Below are 17,361 nucleotides of genomic sequence, written 5' to 3' on the forward strand. Positions count from 1 at the left end.
TGGAACGAAGTTAAGATTCCCTCTCTTCAGATCATTGTTGAAGTTGAGTTTGAGGATAAATATTGGGTCAAGACCCGGTTGGAACAATTAACTTTGATTGATGAAAAGAAATTGGCCGCAGTTTGTCACGGGCATTTGTACCAACAAAGAATATCCCGTGCCTACAACAATAAAAGCGTGACAGAGGAAATTTAAAGTGGGACAACTCGTTCTGAGAAGTATCCTCCCACCTCATGAAGAAGTTAAAGAAAAATTGGCTCCAAATTGGAAAGGTCCATACATTGTAATGAGAGCACTGCAAATGAGAACGTTGTACCTGGGAAGCATCGAAGAAAATATCCCTGAAACATGTGTCAACGCGGATGTAGTCAAAAGGTACTGTATTTGACCCTCTATGTAGCATTATGTTCTCTGATTGGGATGAGGAAGGCTTTCATTCTCGCTATCCAAACACTATCAACCCTTTCCTAACCCTTTTAAGTCGGTTACCTTTCTTTGATTACCCTCTATGAAACCTGAAGATGTTATTAAAAAAAAGAAACAAGAAGGAAAAAAGAGAAGAAAAACAAAACGAAGAAGACAAAAAAAAAATATGAAAAAAAGAAAAAAAAAGAAAGAAGAAGAAAAAGAAAATAAAAAACAATGTTAATTTAACTACATTTGACTTGATTCAGAAAGGATACACAGACAGCCTCTCTCTGGGGTTCAGTCACATCAAAATAAAAATCCACATTCCCCTAAAAGTTGAAACTAGGGCAGATGTTACAATGGTTCGGCGATAGTTTCGCCTGAAAGGTTCCAAAGTTGTAATTCAATCCAAATCCTTTTTACCCAAATCTTTTCAAGTCCTTCCGATCAATCAACGAGAATGTTCAAGAATTGGAGGATACAATCACTTGGATCTTCTTCCAAAAATGAGAGAAATAAAATGAAAGAGTCGTATTGTTGAAAACCCTCACGGGCACCACAGGGCGATGGCGAGCAGAGAAAATGAAAATGAGAGAGCCTTGTTTGTGAAAACCCGCAAAGGGAACTATAAGGCGATGGTGAGAAGAGAAATGAGAGAGGCCAGCTGGTGAAAACCCGCAAAGAGCACTACTAATAGAAAAGAGGATCTTCAAAGCCATTGCCATCGACACAGTCCTAGGCAAGGTTTCTCGATTTTGAGGCAAAAGTTTTGATGAATTTCTTAGAGTCGGACGGTTTACATAGATCAGGAATCTATACCAAAAGGCATGTCATATTCATTGAAGTCTGCATGTACTCTAGATAAGTCCTTCTTTCCTTTCCCCGAAAGGCATACCTCTTGTCTTTATTCATTGTCCATTCCATTGCTTATTTTTCTTTGAATCTCTTTCGGTCTAACTCTGTTCCAAAACTAAGGCGAAGAAGGGATGGCAAGACTGATTTACAGGGCTTTTGTTTGATACAAGCTAATATTCAAGAGGCACCCAGCCTCGGCAGGGGCATCAAGTCAAACCCGAATGGCCATGGTGGCTGATGATTTGAAATAAACAACTCTTGAAAGCAGAAAATCAAATTGAAAGTGCCTACAAGGGCAAAATGAAGTTGAAAAGGTTAAGTCCTAAGGGGCTAACCGTCTTGGCAAAGTTTGAAAAGCCAAAGTTCTCCAATGCTCTGAAGTTAAAATTGGAAGAAAGAAGATGGGCCAAGATCAAGTGACTAAAACACTCAAGGCCGAAAAACCACCACCGTTTCAAACTAACAATTGTTCTTTGTTTGAAAAATAGGAAACATGTGCAATCCAAAAGCAACCTTACAAGAAGCAGGTGCAACCAAAAAAAAAATCGCACGGGAGCTAGAAACAGCTATGCAGCAAAAAGTTAAATAATGCCCCCAAAAATTCTCTCTCTAGAATTTTTTCTCTGTTCATCGAGTCACTGTTCATCGCGAAAAGCTGTAGTTTTGAGCTTTAATGGCCACAATGACCGGCGGCCAGCCATCTTTTCTGGCTGGTCAGCCTTCCCCCGGTGTTGCATAATAACATACAACAAAAACCTCCAATCCAGCTCCTCTAGATTACTCATATATTTTGAAACCAAATACATTAAATCCTCCAGCGATGGCTACTGCTGCAACTTCAGTGCATCCCATTCCGATACGACGAGCTAGTTTCTTGAATGGTCATCCAGTTATTAGATTCATAGCGGAGGAAGTAGATTGGATGAATGTTATTGAAGGTCTTCAATATGCCATCGTAGAAAAACTCTCATATGGATCTCCGGAGATTCATGAGCTTTGCCGAATAATACCAACACAGTGTGACATCAAAGGAGAGTGTAACATTAGATTTTTTAGAGATCGTCATGTGTTAATTAGATTAAACCTATGGCAAGATTTTCTCGATTTCACATCGAAGAGTACGTACTACATCAAATCCAAAGATGGGTATTAATACCAATTGCGAACTCTTATTTACGATGCAAAATTTAAGGTAGGTGAAGAAACTCTGATGGCGATGGCATGGATTTCTTTTCCTGGACTTATGCCTACTTTTTTTGTAAAGGAAACTCTATTTTCCTTAGCTACATCTGTGGGGAGGACCCTGTGTCTTGACGCGGTGATGATAAACAAAACTAGGCCGAGTTGCGCGAGAGTAAAAATTCTAGTTGATTTGTTGGCCGAGCTACCTAAGAAAATACGCATGGATATCGAGAATGAACCAACATGAGAGGTGAGAACTGAGTGGGTGACAATTAGGTATGACTATTTGCCAAAGTACTATAAAAAGTGTAAATTACAGGGCCATGACATTATTGAATGTTAGAAAATTCATCCGGAGTTAATGGAGAACAAAATTGTCGAGCAACATGTTGCTACTAAAGCTTTGGTACAAGGCAATAAGGAAAACGATAAAGAAGTTGTTCCTCTGATGATTCTTACTAGGGAAAAGGTAGTTGGTAATGTAGGACCTCAGTAGAAGGAAGTTATAGACAATAGTGGGCAGAACAAAGGTAAACAAATTGAAGGTAATGGTATAGCTAGGAAAGAAATTGTTGCTGTTGATAATGCTGCAGCAAAACAGGTGCAAATGACCAACAAATTTGCTGTGTTAGAGGTGGATGATGGTGAGACTAATGAGGCTAATCAACTAGCATTAGTGGAGGAAGCTCCAGCTCAAAAAAGTCCTATTCCTGCTCCAAATGAAGCTGTGAGATTGACTCCAGTTGCTCCTAATTGTGTTGAGGCAGAAGAGAATAATCAACTAGCACTAGTGAATGCCAACAACGTTAAAAAAAGTCTAAGTCCTACTCCTAAGGACACTAGGAGAGTCTTGAACCCTGCAACACCTAGTTTTATCCATACTTCAACTGAGATTAATGCAGCAAATGCAAATAATGTTACAAAGGAAGCCAATCATGAGGTGGAAAAGGGATAGAACACTGTAAAGGAAACCACAGCTCAATGGGTTAGTCGAACTTTTGCTACAAATAATGTAATCATGAATCAATCCTGCTACCCTCACAGTCACTAGATTCTGATGCACTTGCTAAACAGGAAGTTTTAAAGAAAAAAATCAATTTCACGGGTGGAAGGATATGGTGTGATCAAGAGGAGGATGACTCAGATGAAGGTGATTTATCGGAAGGATATGAAGAGGAAGAAAATATTGTTTTGGAAGCTGAAGATGAGCCACAAGGAGAAGAAATGAATGTCAATAAAAAAACTAACAAAGATGCATTGCATACAGTTGAAAAGGCTACAAAATTAACTGATGTTGCAGCTGAGATTGAAGGTTCAAATACAAAAATGCAGCAATTAGCTAATAGTTCTAATGCAGTTTCTATACCTAAAGCACTTACTGATGAACCAATTAATCCTAGTGATCCTGGTGGAGGTGAGAAGCAGCATAAGAGAGATAAGGTGAGTGACAATTCAGTTCATGATAGGTTGGAATTGATGCAGAATCCTAAAGATATTACAACTACAAAGATCCTAAGTATTTCTGGACAGAAGAACAAAGAAAATGCAAAAAAAACTTTGATTCCTAATCCTGCTAAAAATCAAATTGTAGCACCTCAACAACAGAAGGAATTGGAGGAGAAAACAACGGAAAAGGCAGAGATTTGGATGCAGAATCAACATGCCAAAATTTCATGAAGGTGGCTAGACAAGGAGACTTATCTCCTAGACATATTGAGAAAGGAAAATCAACTGGTCGAGACAGAAAGAAGCAAGTGAAGGAACCTAATGTGCAACCAGCTGGTGTTCAAACAAGGGGGACTGTGTCTAAATCCATTAATTAGAGATACATGCTCTAATATGGAACATTAGATCAATTAATACATAAAGAGCCTTTGGAAGACTCATTACAATGCATAGAAAATACCAGTTTCAATTTATAGGAGTAATGGGGCCAACGCAGCAATCAAGAAAACTAGATAGATACAGGAGGCATATAGGATTTGCACAGGATTTTGTGAGCATTTCTAATAAAATCTGGGCTTTCATAGATGAAAAATATGATGTAACAGTGGAGATTAATTCAGTGCAACAACTAACTCTAAGGCTAGTTGATACAGAAGAGCAGAAAGAATTCATGCTCACACTAATCTACGCTAAGTGTGATGCAATTGAGAGAATCGAGCTTTGGGATTCTTTGTATTATCTAGCTAGTGACATGACTATACCGTGGATAGTAGGGGGGATTTCAATTTTATATGGGATGAAGAAGAAAAGTTTGGAGGACTACCAGTTTCATTGAATGAGGTGGATGAATTTAGGCATTGTATGAACACCTGCAACTTAACTGATCTTGGGTTTAAAGGAAGTATCTATACATGGTGGAATAGAAGAGCTGAAGAAGATTGTATTTTCAAGAGATTGGATAGGTGCTTTGCCAATATTGAACTACAACAGATGTGGCCAGGAGTAGATGTTACACACCTACCAAAGATTGGGTCTGATCATTGTCCTCTACTGATCACATGTAATCCAGATGCTGTCCAAATTAAAAAGAGCTTCAGATTTTTATCTTTTTGTCAAAGCATGAGTCATTCAAGATAGTGGTAAAGGAGAATTGACAGGCAGATTTCTATGCTAATCCTTTTGTTCTTTTCAATCACAAACTTAAGAAATTGAAGAAGTCTTTAACAACATGGAGTAGTGTAACATATGGTGACATCTTCCAAAGGATTTCAAGTCTAGAAGAGGTGGTAAGAGTCCATGAAGCACAATTTGAGCTCAGTCCAACATTGCAAAATAGAGAAAGACTACAGAAAGTTCAAGCAGAGTTGTTCAGATATTTAGCTTTGGAGGAGCAATTTTGGAAGAAGAAATCTGGCATGACTTGGTTTAATGAGGGTGACAGGAATACCAAATTCTTCCATGCACATATCAATGGGAAAAGGAAGAGATTACAACTAAAAAGAATCCAAAATAGTGAGGGAATCTGGATTGAAGATATTGCAAGAATGACAGAGGAAGCAATGAAGTTTTTTTAAAATTAATTCCATGAAGACAAGGTTCCTACTGATTTTGGAATAATTAATCATGTACCTCACATGATCACCACAGAGCAGAACCAAACCTTAACAAGATTACCTACAGATGAATAAGTAAAGCAGGCAGTGTTTGGACTTAATGTTGACAGTGCTGGTGGCCCGGATGGATTCAATGGTCACTTTTTTCATACATGTTGGGATATAATTGGTGTTGATGTGGTTGAAATGGTGAAGGCATTCTTATATGGGCAGGAATTATCTAGGTTCATTACACATACTAACCTAGTGTTATTACCTAAGAAGAAGGAGATTAAAACTTTCTCAGATATGCGATCAATAAGCCTCAGCAACTTCATAAATAAGGTCTTTTCTCGAGTCATTCATGAAAGGCTGGTTAGTTTGCTTCCCAATCTCATTTCAGATGAACAGGCAGGATTTGTCAAAGGTCGAAGTATTGTAGAAAATGTCTTGTTAACTCAGGAAATAGTCACAGATATTAGGTTGAGAACTAAGGCAGGTCCTAATGTAATTATCAAGTTGGATATGACAAAGGCATATGATCGATTATCATGGATATTCTTGACAAAAATACTGAGAAGGATGGGCTTTGATGAGAGATTTATTGGTTTAGTATTTGGGACTATATCGAATAACTGGTATTCTGTACTTTTAACTGGGCAGCCTCATTGATTTTTCAATTCGACAAGGGGAGTTAAGCAGGGTGATCCACTATAACATGCATTGTTCATCATTGCAGCTAAGGGTGGTAAGTGGGCCGGTCCAGGCCCCGGACCGTGGGCCAAACGGGCCAGGACCGTTTGGACCGATTTTAGTGGGCCTGGGCCGGTCTCGTGGGCCGGTCTTATGATTTGGGCCCGCCAGGCCCGGGACCATTTAGCCCGCCAGGGACCGGGACCGGACCGGTCCCTTAGTGGGCCAAACGGTCCCAACGGCTATTTTTTTTTAAAATATAGCCGTTGGGCTGTCAAAAATAGTCGTTGGCTATTTATAAAATAGCCATTTAACCTCCCCAACTTTGTTTTAATCCCAAACTTTTTATACATTTAATATATATACTATACTATATATACATTTTATATACTAATACATCTTATATATAGTATATAAGATGTATATATAGCTTATCGAATATAACTTATTGCTATATATATATATATATATATATATAAAAGCTATATTCGATAAGCTATATATACATCTTATATACTATATATAAGATGTATATATAGTATAGTATAGTATATATATATATATATATATATATATATATATATAAGCTATATTCGATAAGCTATATATACATCTTATATACTATATATAAGATGTATATATAGTATAGTATAGTATATATATTAAATGTGTATATATAAGTTGTATATATATATATATATATATATATATAAGTGGGCCCAACATATATTTTTTAAAAAAATTAAATAGATATTAAAGACAAAATAATGTTAAAAAAAATATCTAAGGCAATGCTTTGTAAATTTTATTATAGAATTGTGACCTAAATTTTATTTAACATCCTAAATTTTAATATTCAATATTTAATATCGAATATATATAGTATATAAGATGTATATATACTATAGAGTATATCGATATAAGATGTATATATAGTATATATATATATATATATACACTTAGACTAATATATATACTATACTATACTATATATACATCTTATATATAGTATATAAGATGTATATATAGCTTATCGAATATATATATATATATATATATATATATACAACTTATATATATCACATATAATATATATACTATACTATACTATATATACATCTTATATATAGTATATAAGATGTATATATAGCTTATCGAATATAGCTTATATATATATATATATATATATATATATACTATATATACATCTTATATCGATATACTCTATAGTATATATACATCTTATATACTATATATATTCGATATTAAATATTGAATATTAAAATTTAGGATGTTAAATAAAATTTAGGTCACAATTCTATAATAAAATTTACAAAGCATTGCCTTAGATATTTTTTTTAACATCCTTTTTTCTCTAATATCTATTTAATTATTTTAAAAAATATATATATATGTTGGACCCACTTAGCCCACTTAGCCCGTTTAGCCCGCGGGCCGGGACCGTTTATCCCGGGATCAAATGGTCCCGGGCCGGTCCCTACAAAAAGTCCGTTTAGCCTGGGACCGTTTGGCCCGTTTAATTTGGGACCGGCCCGTGACTGTTTGGACCGGCCCACTTGGCCCGTTTAGACTCGGGACCGGCCCACTTGCCAGCCCTAATTGTAGCAGAGGCATTGTCAAGAGGATTGAATGCTCTCCACTTGAACCTATACTTTTGTGGTTATGGATTTCCAAAATGGAGTCCCAAGATCAATCATTTGTCTTATGCAGATGATACGATCATTTTTTCTTCCTATGATGAAACTTCATTACGTTTGATAATGGAAGTGTTGGCAGCTTATGAGGCAACATCTGGCCAGCTGATTAACAAAGCTAAATCAGTTGTATATTTGTATACCTCACTGATGAATCAGTGATAAGGAAATTAGAAAGAGTAATTGGAATAGGGAGACAGGACTTTCCTTTCATATATTTGGGATGCCCAATCTTTTATGCTAGAAAAAAACTGGAATATTATCAAAGATTAATCAACAAAATCCTAGATAAGATACAGTCATGGAAGGGAAAACTATTGTATATAGGAGGGCGAGCAATGTTTATTTCTCATGTCCTACAAAGTATGCCCATACACCTACTATCTGCTATCAATGCACCAGGATTTGTGATCAGTAGAATTCATAAGCTTATGTCCAGATGTTTTTGGAGCAATTCAGCAGATGGGAGGAGCAGACATTGAGCTTCGTGGGATAATTTATGTTTACCATATGAAGAAGGAGGAATAGGTTTTAGATCATTACATGATGTGTCTAAAGCCTTATTTTGCAAACTATGATGGAATTTTAGAACTAAACCTTCACTGTGGAGCTCATTCATGAGTCAAAAGTACTGTAAAAAGTTAAATGCTATGGTAGTTCCTTGGAAAGATGGGTCGCATGTGTGGAGAAAAATGCTTGAATGTCGAGACTATATAGAGCATCAAATTGCATGGCAACCAAAGATGGGTTCATCTATATTTTGGTTTGAGAACTTGACAGGCTTGGGTGCTCTATATTTTGTCACTCCACCAGACTTCTTTTGTGATGAAACAATACAAAATGTATATGAAGTAGTGTAGGGGAATAGGTGGATTCTTTTGAATCAACTACTCCCTGAGTATTTAGCTGAGTATATTCAGCATAATGTGAAACCTCCAGTTCATGATGGGGTGCTGGATAAACCCGTGTGGAAGCTTAAACCAAGAGGTGAATTTAGTGCAAAATCTGCATGGGACTATGTTAGGAGAAGAAGAGATCCAAGCACTGCATATAGGAATATTTGGGTAAAGGGGCTGCCATTCAAAGTATCATTCTTCATGTGGAAGGTTTGGAAGAATAAATTGCCTTTGGATGATTTCTTCAAAAGGTTGGGATATCTAATGGCATCAAAGTGTTGGTGTTGTATGTTACCACAAGAAGAAACAATGTCACTTTTGTTTTTCACTTCATATGTTGCCAGAAAAGTGTGGCATTATTTTCTAGCAGCTACAAGAATTGTTATGGAAGGATTGAAATTCCATTAAGCTATTGTGAAATGCTGGACTGTGCAGGTTCTTCCAAGGCTGCAACCAATTTTTCAAGCTTTACCTTCGATCATTGTGTGGGAACTATGGAAAAGAAGAAATGGTTATATATATATATATGGGGATCCAGTTTCTATCAATAGGGTGATATACCAGATCTCAACAATGCTTCAATCACTGGTAAAATTTAGGAAACCAAGCATGCAAAATGTCCCACACAAATGACCAGATTTAATAAACATGATGGAGCAGTATACTCCTTAGTTGAAGTACACTAAAGTTCTATGAGAATTTCCTGAGCAGGGTTGGATAAAAGTAAATACAGATGGTGCATCGAAAGGAAACCCAGGAAGGAGCTCATTTGGTTATGTTCTGTGAAATGAGGAGGGGAATGTTGTCTATGCATATGGCAAAAAAATCCAAGAAGGAACAGATACAAAAGCTGAAGTGAGGGCCATCTTGGAAGCTTTGAAGTATTGTGTGGATAATGAATACATACTCATTGATCTACATACAGATTTGATGTTGGTTAAGAATGTGATACAAGGGGTATGGACTACACCGTGGACAGTTGCAACAGAAGTGGAGGAGATAAAGGAATTAATGGAAAGATGTAATGGGAAGTTATCACACACACTCAGAGAAGGCAACCAATTAGCAGATCATATTGCTAATTATGCACTAGACACAGGACCTTTGGAATACCATGGTTTCTGGGATCTGGATGCCAAGGGGAGGAAGATTGTGAATAGTGATAAGTTACAATGTCCATACCTAAGAGTGAAGGTTGCAAGAACCTAGGAGGGGAGGAGGAAAGGAGTAGAAAGAGCAGGATGAATTCTAGGAACACGCTCGATCATCATGCTCAAATCCATATGGAGGAGAGTATGATGATCATTTTTCAAAAGGAGAGAATCAAATACAAGAAGCAAACACTATCCAGTATGATTCCAATAACACTTACAGGAAACCAGGCGAAGTCAATGCAGAACAGTTTGTGTCTAATGGAAATCACAGAAGCAACTGGAGAAGACAGCAACATACAACACAAGGAATATGATGGAAACACTATGTCATGTCTGTACAGTATTGGCAAGCATAGTTTGGAAAGTAGGAAAATCAATTTTTTCACTAACCTAGTATTCTTGTTTGCAGGAAACGATACTGTTGTCATGCCATTCCCTTTGCCTAACTCCCAATTAGTGGTATTAGTACTAAGTACTCATTCCAATGGGAGGGAAGCTGGGATAGGCACAAGCATAACACTTGTTTTTCACTGAATTTGGCTAGGTCTTTACAACATTATGAGGGAATTTTGGCATGATAATATTCATGTTCAAGTTTCCATTATGTTAAGGAATGTAATCAACCCAGCAAGAAACTACAATATGCATTTTTCAAAGGATGGCCACACTCACAGTTTGCACATATTGCCTAGTTTTTGGACGAGGCAGTGCTATTCAAATGGTCATATGGAAGAATTGCAATGCAAAGAATGGAGCAGCTCAGCATTTTCTTTAGGGAATGATATTGTATCCATGTCCTACTATTTTCTACAACTTCAAAGGGTGGTATAAGCATTTGATGCTCAGTCCCTTAAAGGTGTACTAATAGTAGGCACAAGAATGGAAGCATGGAGACTTATGCCCAATGTTTGTTTGGCACAAATATACATGACCTGGGCTTTTGGGACTCAAATATGGGAGCACTGGATGCATTCTGTAACAAAGCACCAACACACATCCCAAGAATGGTGCCAAACAATAGTTAGCACAGATGGATGTTGGAGATCACACAATCACCTGCTCAAACAGGGCACACACAAGCAAAATATGCCCACTTTATTGGTCGACTTCCTGTTTGATAGGAACTTTTGGCACTCAAAAATGGGGGAAAAGGAATAACACCCCAATGAATTTCATTAATTTGACATCCCAAGAATGGTGCCAACCACTTATAGCAACAGACGACAGCTTCAGATCACAAGATTTTCTCCACAAACAGTAGATGCTCACACATGAACATAAGTGCTAGACTTTACTGTCATTGAGAGGTGAGTATAATTGTCCCATGCTTTTGGAGAAAATAGGTACATTACTGGTTTCAAGACTTCATGAGGAAAAACTTTTGCTATGGGAATGGATTGATAGATGTAAAGACACACACGACATATCAATGGAAAATCAAGGCCACACCAAGGCAGTAAGCTTTGCGATTGGAACTGCTACTCATTATGTGGATGATCGTAGGAGCTACACGCCTAAAGAAAATGCAGATGCATACTTAAAAATCAGCTGGACAAGCATGCTACTGGATACTTTTTGCTCGCAGTTGATACACCACTGGGAATATGGTCAAATGTGCAACAAGATAAGATTTCATCTGGGCTTCATTTGTGAAGACATTTTATGGCTAGTTTTTATAAATCAGTTCCTTTACCTTATTAGTTTGCATAATGTGATATCAATGTTGAGTTCATTACTCAACAATGATAATAGGAACTATGTACTCGTCAAATTTTATTACTTTCATCATGTAAGACCTCCTGACACTTTATTTTGTTTTTTGATTTATATATATAAAAAATAGCCCTACGCACACTGCCTAGTGGAATGTGAAAAAAAAAAACAAAAGCTCTGCAGCAGCAACAACTTCAAAAGGGAAGTCTTCTCTAATTTCTTTCCCGCATTTTACTCATTCTCTAAATTAAAAAAATTCAAATCATAGTAGTATAGGGTACACCAATCCCTAGCTCCTTTTTCCAACATAGGGTATTCATTCCCTAGTTGATTTTATTATAGACACAGGGTCTCCACTCCCTCGTCTTCTTTTCCAACATAGGGTCCTCACTCCCTAGTTGATTTTATTTTATACATAGGCTCTACACTCCCTAGTTGATTTTACTTTTAGACACAGGGTCTCCACTCCCTAGTCTATTTTCCAACACAGGGTCTCCACTCCCTAGTTGATGTTATTTTAGACATAGGGTATCTACTCCCTAGTCTTCTTTTCTAACATAGGGTCTCCACTCCCAAGTTGATTTTATTTTAGACATAGGGTATCCACTCCCTAGTCTCTTTTTCCAACATAAGGTTTTCACTCCTTAGTTGATTTTATTTTAGACGTTGGGTTTCCGCTCCCTAGTCTCCTTTTCCAACATAGGTTCACTACTCCCTAGTTGATTTTATTTTAGATATAGGGTCTCCACTCTGTAGTCTCTTTTCCAACATAGGGTCTCCTCTCCCTAGTTGATTTTATTTTAGACGTATGGTCTCTACTCCCTAGTCTCTTTTCCAACATAGGGTCTCCACTCCCTAGTTGATTTTATTTTAGACACAGGGTCTCTACTCCCTAGTCTCTTTTCCAACATGGGGACTCCACTCCCTTGTTGATTTTATGTTAGACATAGGGTCTCCATTCCCTAGTTGATTTAATCTTAAATACATGGTACAACATCCCCTGGTCGCATTATTTTCTGCCTACATAGGGTACGACATTCCCTAGTAGAATCTTAGAGAGCCAAGAGCCTCATCTTATTGCCAACACAGGGTACTACATCCCCTGGCTGCATTACTTTCTGCCAACATAGGGTACGGCATTCCCTAGTAGCGTCCTAAAGAGCCAAGAGCCTCATCTTATTGTTAACAAATATGGTACTACATCCCCTGGTTGCATTATTTTTTGCCTACATAGGGTACGACATTCCCTAATAGAATCTTAGAGAGCGAAAAGCCTCATCTTATTGCCAACACAGGGTACTACATACCCTGGTTGCATTACTTTCTTCCAACATAGGGTACGAAATTCCCTAGTAAAATCTTAATGAGCCAAGAGCCTCACCTTATTGCCAACACAGGGTACTACATCCCCTGGCTGCATTTCTTATTGCAAACAGAGGGTACAACATTCCCTAGTAGCATCCCCGAATTCCACGAGCCTCATTTTATTGCCAACATAGGGTACGACGTTCCTGGTCGTATTATTTTCTGCCTATATAGGGTACGACATTCCCTAGTAGAAGCTTAGAGAGCCAAGAACCTCATTTTATTGTCAACACAGGGTACTATATCCCCTGGTCGCATTATTTTCTGCCTACATAGGGTACGAAATTCCCTAGTAAAATCTTAATGAGCCAAGAGCCTCACCTTATGCCAACACAGGGTACTACATCCCCTGGCTGCATTTCTTATTGCAAACAGAGGGTTCGACATTCCCTAGTAGCATCCCCGAATTCCACGAGCCTCATTTTATTGCCAACATAGGGTATGACATTCCCTAGCAGCATTTCAGAGAGCCACGAGCCTCATTATATTGCCAACATAGGGTACAACATTCCCTAGTAGCATCTCTGAGCGCCACGAGCCTTATTTTATTGCCAACATAGGGTACAACATTTTCTAGCAGCATTTCAGAGTGCCACGAGCCTCATTATATTGCCAACATAGGGTACAATATTCCCTAGTAGCATCTCTGAGCACCACGAGCCTAATGTTATTGCCAACACAAGACTCTACTAGACTTGCTCATGACTCGTGAGACCTAAATGAACATAAAGATCTTATACCAAGTTGTCATGACCCAAAATTCATTAAGGTCGTGATGACGCTTAACACCGCCGTCAGGCAAGCCAACAATGAATGATTAACTTAATTACTCATTTTAGCATCGTTGAAATCATAATTTTTATTAATTCAATAGTAAGAAATAGAATTCGCAGGGTAAATGATAATATTTTTACAACTTCATTAATGAACAACCTGTAAGCACCCCTAAAACCCGGTGTCACAAGTGCATGAGCATAAACTAGAAAATATAATAAAATACAACATATGTCTGAAATATAACTTAGACAGGAGAATATAAATAACTCTGATAAAGACTCTGCAGGCTGCGGATCATAACATGAAATGCAGCTCACGGTAAGTCCCCACAATATCCGCGCCTCTGCGCCCAAATGACCACCAGACATATATGCACCTGTAAAAAATGTGCAGCAAGTGTAGCATGAGTACGTAAATCGATGCGTACCCGGTAAGTATCTAGTCTAAACCCAGAGAAGTAGTGATGAGGGGTCGATAATGACACTTACTAGTGGTCCAATAAGACAAATACAACAAGAGGTAAACAGATATGAGGCATAGTAAATAAACGAAATAAACAAGTATAAATACGTGGTACAATCCTCCTCTTAACAACAAACTCAAACTCTCGATTAGCAGTTACCTCCTGAAATTCAAATCAGGAAAACTCTCAGATATACTAGCTTTTGATAATTAATATGCTTGGTTCCATAGGAATATTTTATAGAAATGCCGAGGCGTACGACCCGATCACATCATAAACTGGTATATAACCATAGATACATCTATTATACTACTGAGGCGAATGACCCACTCCCATGAGAGTGTGGTACATAATCCTGCCGAGGCGTATGATCCGATCCATCATATTGTGCGTATTGCCGAGGGTCGAACGACACGAACCATAGATTTATCTATCCTGCCAAGGCGAACGGCCTGATCCCATTAGAATAAGAGGCTTTGACGGGTCCTTTACCCCACTCACGAAGGGACATGTGAGTTATAAGAAGCTTTGGGGAAAACCTTTCGATGAGAATGCATAACACGGGAGAAATTCGTAAGAGGAGTACAATTATTTTGCGGCTAATCATGAAGCCCGTCGAATCTCTACAATAGTGAGTCTATCGCTCTATACAAGTCTAGTCTCAAGTCGTAATGTAAAATAAAGGAATTTAATAGACAAGGGACTGCCCAAATAGTACAACTATAGCATGGTGTGAGCCTAAGTCTACCCGGACAATAACATGGATCTAACTACGTACGTACTCTCGTCACCTCGTGCGTATGTAGCCCCCGCAACAATAACACATATCAAATACATCACCTAGGGGTAGTTTCCCTCTCACAGAGTTAGATAGGAGACTTACCTCGCTCCGAAGTTCCTTAACTGGCTCCAAAGCCTCTCTAACACCTCAAACCGATGCACGTCGCTCCAAAACTAGTCAAACAATGTGCAAACCCATAAAAATATACTCTAATACTCATAACAAATCAACTTAAACAAGTTCCAAACTCCGCTCGAAAAGTCGATAAAGCAACTCTCGGGCCCACGTGCCCAGATTCTGAAATTGTTCAAAGATAACCATTACCCATAACATTACGAACTCAAGTATATAATTTATTCTCAATTCCAAGTCCAATTTCATGGTCAAAATCCAAAAAATACCAATTTCTAGGTTTTTTCTTTCTTCAAAATCCCAAATTTCTACAATTTTGCATGCTTGAATCCATATAAAAACCATGTATTTAACTTACAATGTGAAGAAATCAACAACAACAACAACCCAGTATAATCCCACTAGTGGGGTCTGGGGAGGGTAGTTTGTACGCAGACCTTACCTCTACCCTGAGTAGAGAGGCTGTTTCGGATAGACCCTTGGCTCCCTCCTATCAAGAGCTTCCCACCTTGCTCTTAGGGTGACTCGAACTCACAACCTCTTGGTTGGAAGTGGAGGGTGCTCACCACTAAAGCAACCCACTCTTGTCTTAGAAATCACTTACCCCATAATAGCTGATGAAGATGGAATTGATCCAAACCCTTTGTTTTAAAAGAACACTGCCCAGCCCGACTACCGCACCTGCGGCCGCTTCACCGCATTTGCGGTCTCGCACTTGCGGCCAAAACCTCGCACCTGCGCATACCCTCTGCCCAGCACAGCTCTGCACCTGCTATGCCAAACGCGCCGCTGTGGTCTTGCACATGCGAAGACCTTCCGCTTCTGCGACTCTAGCTGCCGAGATGGCATTTCGCTTCTACGGAGCTTTCCTCGCATCTACGATCATCCCAGCATAATGAACTGTTGAACTTCTAACTTCCACATCTGATGCCGAAATCTATCAAATCATGTCTTGACCTCAAATTATGCATATAAGTTACATTCGACATTACGGACCTACTCCAACTTTCAGAATCAGAATCCAAACCAGATATCAAAAGGTCCACTCCTGGTCAAACTTCCCAAAAGCCATCAAACTTCCAACTTTCGCCAAAAAACCCCAAAATGACCTACGGACCTCCACATCTACACCTGGACGCGCTCCTAAGACCAATATCACAACACAGAGCTATTCCTAGGCTCTGAATCCCAAACAGACATCGATAACATTAAAATACGCTTCAACCCAAATTTATGAATTCTTCCAAAATGCCAACATTCCACAATAAGTGCCGCAACGCTCCCGGATCATCCAAAACCCGATTTAGACATACTCAAATCCAAAATCATCATATGAACCCATTGGAACTTTCAAATCCTGATTTCGAGGTCGTTTACTAAAAAAGTCATACCTTATCTAATTCTTCCAACTTAAAGCTCCCAAAATTAGAGATTTCTTTTCAAATCAACTCCGAACTTCCCGAAAATCCAAATTCTGACCATACGTACGAGTCATAATATATTAAGTGGAGCTACGCAGGGCCTCAAACCGTCGAACGACGTGCTAGAGCACAAAACGACCGGTCGGGTCATTACATTCTCTCCCACTTAAACATATGTTCATCCTCGAACATGCTAAAAACTGCTCCGGAGTTGTCCAAAATCACTATTTAACACGTCGTGCACCTACCCGTGCCACCACAACCCAGTTGAGCATATTTTCTTGAGCCAGACTGAAGATCCTTCCTACTACCTTAGCTAACAATCTTTAGAACCACATTCCAACATCTGAAATTCTCTACGATACCAGATCCTAACACCCGAACATCGTATCAATCACCGGACACCGAACTCAACGTGACCATGCTCCTCCGCTGAAATCACACCATTCACCACATAACTCATTTACCCAAGGAAATCTCCCCCGAGCACAACAGCTGGAATTTCCACTGACCCAAAGCCCGTAGTATACCTCATAACATATATAAGCCTTTTTTCAACCTTCGCAATACTGCCACTACAGAAGAGATGTGTAGAAACTCATAACCACCTGCTGAATCAACAAATCATGGAGTCTCTCTTCCTATTAAGGACCATTACCTTATTCTAAATTGAACAACGATATTTGCTCTTTAATATACCTTATATAAATCCGATTGCCCTGATTTCAGGTCCAAAAATCTTGTCTCACCCAGTACAAGCTACTCGGC

General features: G+C 38.5%; 1 protein-coding gene across 1 annotated transcript; it reads left to right on the forward strand.

The window, feature by feature from the left end:
* The first annotated feature begins 4,372 nt into the window (after positions 1-4,372).
* LOC142169867 (uncharacterized) lies at positions 4,373-6,155 on the forward strand. The gene is made up of 4 exons (XM_075231806.1): positions 4,373-4,623; positions 4,665-4,965; positions 5,049-5,455; positions 5,615-6,155. Exons 1-4 carry the CDS (start codon positions 4,373-4,375, stop codon positions 6,153-6,155), a joined length of 1,500 nt encoding a protein of 499 aa, XP_075087907.1.
* Positions 6,156-17,361: the final 11,206 nt, after the last annotated feature.

This window comes from Nicotiana tabacum, chromosome 15 (assembly GCF_000715075.1).
Source record: "Nicotiana tabacum cultivar K326 chromosome 15, ASM71507v2, whole genome shotgun sequence".
NCBI classification, from domain to species: Eukaryota; Viridiplantae; Streptophyta; class Magnoliopsida; order Solanales; family Solanaceae; genus Nicotiana; species Nicotiana tabacum.

Coding starts and splice junctions, on each gene's coding strand:
- LOC142169867 (XM_075231806.1), top strand. CDS start 4,373: ATGGGGCCAACGCAGCAATCAAGAAAACTAGATAGATACAGGAGGCAT. Junction 4,966..5,048: donor TCACATGTAATCCAGATGCT/GTCCAAATTAAA, acceptor GAGAATTGACAG/GCAGATTTCTATGCTAATCC. Junction 5,456..5,614: donor ATGACAGAGGAAGCAATGAA/GTTTTTTTAAAA, acceptor TAATGTTGACAG/TGCTGGTGGCCCGGATGGAT.